This window comes from Octopus bimaculoides, chromosome 2, assembly GCF_001194135.2.
Source record: "Octopus bimaculoides isolate UCB-OBI-ISO-001 chromosome 2, ASM119413v2, whole genome shotgun sequence".
NCBI classification, from domain to species: domain Eukaryota; kingdom Metazoa; phylum Mollusca; class Cephalopoda; order Octopoda; family Octopodidae; genus Octopus; species Octopus bimaculoides.
The window spans coordinates 67,101,153-67,108,956 of record NC_068982.1 but is presented as its reverse complement, the minus strand read 5'-3'; the positions used below and the strand labels follow the sequence as shown (position 1 = coordinate 67,108,956).

Genomic DNA, 7,804 nt, shown 5'->3' with positions numbered 1-7,804 from the left:
TGTATATATATATATATATATATATATATATGTGTGTGTCTGTATGTCCCCCCACTCCATCGCTTGACAACCGATGCTGGTGTGTTTACGTCCCTGTAACTTAATGGTTCGGCAAAAAGGAACGACAGAATAAGTACTAGGCTTACAAAGAATAAGTCCTGGGGTCCATTTGCTTGACTAAAGGCGGTGCTCCAGCATGGCCACAGTCAAATGACTGAAACAAGTGAAAGAATATATGCATATTTTTTATACATAGCATATAATATATACATAACATATGCATACATACACTATATACATATATATGTATATCTATGTATATATACATATATGTATGCATGAATTAATTTAACATGAAAATGTATAGTAAGTGTAAGTGCATGGTTATAGAATGAGGTAAAAAAATACCCATGCATTTGAAGTATTATTTCGTTATATTTCAGTAACGTTTGTACGTTCGTTAGTGCGTGTATATTAAATGTATGTTGATTTTATGTAAGTGAAGATTTGTGGGGAAATCGGGTCGAAGATTAGAAATACAGAATGTGTATCAGAGAGAGAGAGAGAGAGACGTATAAATGAGAGAGGAAGAAAATAGAGAATGAGTGAACTCTAGTAGAAAGTGCATAAGATTGAGGAAGGATATTGTTGTAGCAGGTAGGATTGTGATGGTAAAAACATGTATTATCGCAGATAATACATTGAAGGGTGATGATGGTGCTACAGATGGTAATGATGACGACGACGATGACCACGGAGAACTGACTTTAACCGTAAAAAAAAAAAAAAAAAATTATGCGTTATATATTTTTTCCTTCGCGCTGTTTGCCTTAATACAGGTATGTATTGTATAACCATCTGGACAGAACAATCATTCATTATGGTAGTGGACGAGTGACAACAGCAGGTCTCGCACATACGCAGCTCTGAATATATATATCACGCATTAAGCAAGACTCCTGTAGGACTAATAACATTTAGTGAAGATCACTATCAAATGCAGGCCAGTCCAGGTTACAAAGCTTGTCCATACAGCAAGGTGTGTGCTAGCGATACACTTTGTTAGTTTTTGTCAGTTGAAGCACGGCTGTCAGTATCATCATCAGCTTCTAATTTTCCCTTTCTGTTTTTCTCACACGAACACGTATGACACACACACACACATACGTCATTATTAAGTGAGTGAGAGAGAGAGAGAGAGCGACCTGCCTATCTGTTGTCACGGTTCAAGAGTCCAAGACATGCTTTTGCGAAGATGCCTTCGACATTTTCCACTTTCGCTCTAGTAAAGAAGCTGTGAATGACGCGAACGTGCTAACCAATACTCATATATATATATATATATATATATACACACACATACATATATGTATATACGCGCGCGTGCGCATACACATACATTGATACATACATGCTGACCACTAATCTACACGGACGAGTACATGTCTACGCACAACACCGTTCCAAGTCTGTATCACCATTAAAGTAGTCGTTTTCCTGCTTCAATATATCCATCTTCTGTCGCTCGAGCTTTGTCGAAGACAAATCTGCTTTACGTATGTGCACAGCGTACAGCAAACACGTTTTTTTATATGTGCACAGCAACCTGGGTGCCGACGGAAGCTTATACCTAAAACCCAGAAAGCGGCAGTGTTATGACGGAAACATACTAGGGTACATTCACATAGCAGCAGTGTGTGAAATTTGACAAACATGAGAAGATATGTATTCGTAAAATACTATTTAGTGACAAAACAGAATAACAAAGGATGAATGAAAAACAATTTTGGCATGTAGACATTGAAGATGCTTTTTTAACTTCACATTGCATCAATGTTGCCGTTTGGTGGTGGTCAACAACCACAGAGGTCAGTCATTCGTCCGGACATGGTGTGGATTGTGTCGGTGGGAAGTAGACCAGATTCGAACTGTGGACAGATTCCACAAAATCCAGAGGTAAGATGATGGTTCTTTACCAACTTAGTTGTGATGGCCAGTAATTTGTGATGTGATTATTTTAGTATTTTGCTGTCGCTACAACACATAACAGTTATTTCTGGAAATAATTATAGTAATAATATATATTACTACATACACTACATCGGTTATCAACACTTCTTTCACTATCATTATACCGCGTTGCTGCGTTTCATCCTGATCATGTGTGTGTGTGTATGTTTGTATGTATATATATATATATATATATATATAATGTTTGTGTGTGTGTGTGTGTTTGTATGTATATATATATATATAATATGTTTGTGTGTGTGTGTGTGTGTGTGTGTATTAAGTATACTTTTTAGTATTTTGTATTCGACAGAAAGTTACAGAAGTAGCTCAAGGACCGAGACTTTCGTGTATGGCACTTATCAAAAAGTATATTTATATACAAATATGTTTGTATGTGCGTTTGTTCCACCAAACGTCTCGCACACACATACACACTCTCACTCTACGTATGTATGTATGTGCACACACACACATACATATATATATATATATATATATATATATTAGAGAGAGAGAGAGAGAGAGAGAGAGAGAGAGAATTACTTGTACGACTATGTTTAACATATAATAATAAACATTTACTTCCGAGATAGCAACATCTTACAGTCGATACGAGTTCAACCGGCATCTCGCTGCCTTCTTTTGATCGGGAAGGACAGGTAGTTTTCCTCTCTCTGGTGCCTATGGTGAAAGAAGTTGTGTCGTGGACACGACTGAAAGTATTGACTTCAGACACTTTCCTCTTCGGCCAAACTCACGTTGACTTTAAAAGTTTAACACATGGAGAAGAAAATGAGTGTAGAAAAAGAGATACTGCCTCTTCAGTAAATATGTTCATGTGTCGGCTAGATTTACAATCATAATCCGGACTCTGGGCCCACTCACATCATATGCTTTGTAGGCCAAAGAAAACAGCTGAAAGAACGCATTTACCCTTAGTAATCGTTGACCTGTGGGATTTTTCCATTAGTCCTAGGTAGTGGTCTACGTCATTAGATATTGCCATATTTTGCTATTAATTCCATTTTACAACTTGTCCTCGTAATGTACCCAATCTATCAATTTTGAGACATTAATAAATAATCGATATTATTAACTTTAATGATAATAATAATAATAATTTTTTTAAAAATTAACCCAAGTCAGCCCTAATTTGACAAACTTATGATGAAAGCTTTTCCAGCTATGACCATCCTGTCTTTTATTCAGTCATTATGTAACCTTAATCCTCTGTGTTATCCAATGTAGTCTTAAATATCATCTTGTATAAGACGGTAATGATACGAAGTAAGGCTGCTATTTCTAGCAGATCGAGCAATCACGTAAACGCTACTTAATTTGATCAAGTCACGTTGTTTAACCCCAGGTTAAATCTGGTTAAGCAAACCTTTGAGCAAAAGTATTCCAGCCACTGCCATTTCCTCTTGATTTTAGATACAATACATGTAAGACCACATTATCTAATGCCTTAATGATATAAGATAGTAGGGTGTGATTTCAGAAAGATTTGGCTGCTATTTCTAGCAGATCGAGCGATCACTTTACATATTATCGCTTATAGGGTCTTCAATTCTTACTACTTTCAACTTGTAGTTGACAATTCACAGTTGCTATGAAATATGTTTTTCACAGCCTTAAATCTCCCTCTCATTCCACGTGTATTTTCTTGGCCTTTCTTTTCTTCTTTGGTAGCATGATCTACTAGGAAATCCTTGTTTTGTTCAACTTGGGGTTTTACATCGCTCGGTCTTACATAGCCAGCTGACCGTTGGGCAGCATTTGGGAGTTCATTCTGTTGCAAAGTAATTGGGCCTTGGGATAACTTCTTCCTTTCCGTGTCAGCAGCTGTGAAAGGATCATGGGCGGTGCCCTCATCTGAACGAGCTTTTGTACACGCACGCACACACACGTACTCACACACACATGCCCACTTTCTCAACTTTCTGTAACTTTCTTTTTGACATTTTTCAAATTTTGTTTCTTTCACATGTATGTTTTAAACACCGGAGATTATGATTATGCAAAATAAAACTTTTCACAAAGCCAATTATTTGGCAGAGTTCCGTTTCGGAATTTTATCATTTTTACAGAGATGTTGCAGAGCCATAATCTCCGTTGTTTAAAACATACAAATCCGAAGATATTGCACATTTTGGCGAAATAGATAATTTCCAACTCTATTCTATATGACTCTCTCTCTCTCTCTCTCTCTCTCCCTCTCTCTCTCTTTCTCTCTCTCTCTCTCTCTCTCTCTCTATATATATATATATATATATATATATATATATATTTATGGAATTGTATTTTTCAAATTCAATAGGCTCTAGATTTACATGTGATTATGACTGTTAATTAAGCCCTAGGCGAACCTGATCGAGTAGTCTTATTATCACAAACATTTCAACTGTGGCGATTCTATCGGTTTAAGAATATTTAGGGACCCCATTGTCTACGTCACCCCTTTTCCTAGGCGGTGGTGTGTGATTTGAAGGGGGTCTGGCTGCTAATTCTAGCAATTCGGGCAACCTCGTTCATGCTCCCTCGGTGGCTTTCCTTGATATAGCCAATCGAACTATAGTATGACGAAAGGTATTCCAACTGTGCTCATCCTATCTTTTTGTATATTTAACTGTATTCTTCCATTTTAAAAGTTGTAGTGGGGTGGGAGTGGAATGAGATTTGATTGCTATTTCTAGCAGATCGAACGGGATGTTAGTAATAGTCACAATATGATAGTGTTGTGTATATTAAACTTCAGAGATATTGTCATTTGTATTAGATATCAGTTGAACAGGGAGGTTAGTTTTTTTTACGATATGGAATTTGTTCTTTAACTTACGTGAGAGTTCAAATCCCACCTGGATGGGTTCTGAAATATTTTAAGGTTAACTCAATCATAAATGTCTATTATCTACCGAAAGATGACAAAACTAAAATTAATGATTTATAAGATTTGCGTACAAAACCCGCGGAGGAAATTTTATACACGAGAATAAAAGAAAAAACATGCTTTTCAAATAAATAAATAAATGAAATAATGAAATTAAGAAGGCTAAATTAACAGTTGTTGAATTCTTCTTAAATAATTTATCGGAAACTGGAAAATGTAAAATTTTGCAACCTGTTTTGCCTACCAAACCTAAAACCTGACCTCGTAGACAAAACTCAATGCCTACTAACTGCAAAATTAGGGAAATTTTTAGCTTCATTTATTTGCTAATCATGTTGTACTAGATAGCTTGGGTAGTTTCCTCTTTCTGCGATTGCCGCAGATACAAGGCAAATTTATTTGTTAGTCGAGGGGGACTCGGTGTTATAAAACAAACCACAGAATCGTTCAAACTGTCCCTTAGAAAAATTCTCTAAACATGTTTTACGATGTTAAGAAGACTTTTACATTAACACAAGAAGAAAAGTGAATGAAACCTAAAGTAAACGAATATATATATATATGTTCAACACTAAATCGCATCTTCCGCTGATAATCTTGACAGATAAAAATCAATTGATTTCTAAATTCCTGATCTGTAAAGCAATCACAATTCTTTCGCCTTATCCTTGCCACTTTCGTCAATATTCCGGTTTTTATCGAATGAAAATGTCGACACATTAGTTCCTCTTTATTTAGAATGTTGGTTGGAAGTAGGAGCCTCTGGGAACTGATGTCTATCTAACCCATGTGAAAATTGATAAGCTGGGGAGACGAGATTAAACACCTTATTTTCTTCTTGTATTTCACTATTCATTACTCCTCGAGTGCGTTCTCTTTTTCATTCCTTTTTTCTTCTATCCCTACAATTCTGTCTCTCTCTCTATCCTCTCCCTTCTTACATGTCTCACCCTCTGTCTTTCTCTCTCGATCTCTCTTCTTTCATACTCATTATATGCGTAGGTTCACGCGCCTGTGTGCGCGTGCACCATAAGTCTTTAAAGTTAATTTCTCACAAGGTCTTGGGAGAGGGCCTAGTCGATTCGGAGGCGCTCAGAACGTAAGGGGCTTCAAATATTGATACTTGAATGTTGGTGAAAGCAGATTTATAAGGATAAAAACAGCAAACGGAAATAAAATCACTGAAAAAAAAGCGATACAAACATAGCACTTTTGGTCGTGGGGTAGCGCGCAGGAAAAATATCACATTTCAGCCACAGGGAAAAGAGCACATTTCAAAAGAGCATATTTCAAATAATGGTAGTTAAATGAATATTTTAAGTTGCTTATTAACTGACTATACGATTGGTATGCTATGACAACACAAATTATATAATAGCGTTTCTTTGAGACTTCAACTTCCGAAGGGGGCGTCGTTAAGACGTACGGCGTGTCTAAGAATTAGACGGAGCCCATCCATCTCCAGGTCTCACCACAGCTGACTTCTTAGAGAGAGAGAGAGAGAGAATCGATCATACTACTGGGCTGATAATAACTCTCGAAAGGATGAAAATTGATCAGAGTGGTATCTGAACTCGGCATACAGAGAGTATGTATGAATACCATAAGGTAATCAATCAGATATCCTTATGGGAAAAGAAAAAGCTCCTTAAATTTGTCATCTATTCTGTGATTTTCTCATATTTATATATATATATATATATATATATATATGTAACTGCACGTGGATTATTGGCGATGTTTCCTTATTTTTCCTTCTTTCTCTTTGGACTTTCCTGTTTCTGATGAAGAGCTATGCGCGAAACGTTAAAAAACAACTCTCTCACTTCAAAGACCATCAAGTTAATATATTTTTTATGTACGTCCACACGTTCGTTTCTTTCTATTTTTTCTGTTTTTTTTCAACTGTTTGTTTGTTTGACACACACACACACACACATACACATATATATATATATATATATATATATATATATTGATCTCAAATTTTGGCACAAGACCAGCAATTTTGGAGGAGGAGATAGTTGATTACATTGACTTCATACTCAACTTGTACTTATTTTATCGACCCCACATAAAGTTAGTCAAAATGCCACTAAGCATTTTTCCAAATGTACAAACCGTTCTGCTAGCTCACTGCCTTCATATATATAAATATATATATCTGTGCATATATATATATATATACCTATATATATATGTGTGTGTGTGTGTGTGCAGAAAACAACTTATGTCACATTCAAGGGAGAAAAAACTAGACGTAGCTGATAGCTTCCGCTATCTGGGTGACCAAGTTAGTAGTGGGGGAGGGTGCACTGAAAGTGTAGCTGCTAGAATAAGAATAGCCTGGGCAAAGTTCAAAGAGCTCTTACCTCTGCTGCAACAAAGGGCCTCTCAGAGTAAAAGGCAGACTGTATGACGCATGTGTACAAACAGTCATGCTACATGGCAGTGAAACATGGGCATGACTGCTGAGGACATGCATAAGCTCTCAAGGAATGAAGCCAGTATGCTCCGATGGATGAATAATGTCAGTGTACATACCCGTCAGCGCGTAAGTATCTTGAGAGAAAAGTTGAACCTAAGAAGTATCAGTTATGGTGTGCAAGAGAGATGATTACGCTGGTATGGTCATTGGACACTAAACTCTGCTTGCGAAGACCTGTTGAGGCAAGTGAAATCGAAATCAAACTAAATTTGACGACTGGCACCCATGCCAACATCTCTTTCATTGAAGATTAAACTCTGCTTGTGAAGACCCGTTGGGGCAAGCGAAAGCGAAATCGTGATGGCACCTGTACCAGTGGAGCACTAAGAGCACCGTCTGAGCGTGATTGTTGCCAGAGCAGCGGTCTGGCTTCCGTGCCGGTGGCACGTAAATAGCACCATTTGAGCGTGATC

General features: G+C 37.0%; 1 protein-coding gene across 5 annotated transcripts in view; it reads left to right on the top strand.

Moving 5' to 3' along the window:
* LOC106878549 (uncharacterized) overlaps positions 1 to 7,804 on the top strand; it is a 319,929-nt gene that overhangs the window by 9,003 nt on the left and 303,122 nt on the right. Inside the window, exon 1 of one of the 5 annotated variants that reach the window (XM_052977966.1) lies at positions 519 to 1,956. The exons of 2 other annotated variants lie outside the window; for them this stretch is intronic. In XM_052977966.1, the coding sequence (XP_052833926.1) occupies positions 1,834 to 1,956 (123 nt within the window). In that variant the 5' untranslated portion in view covers positions 519 to 1,833. Of the gene's footprint in view, positions 1 to 518; positions 1,957 to 7,804 lie in introns of those variants that run through there. 2 more of the 5 variants (XM_052977974.1, XM_052977995.1) reach the window with 2 other exon arrangements.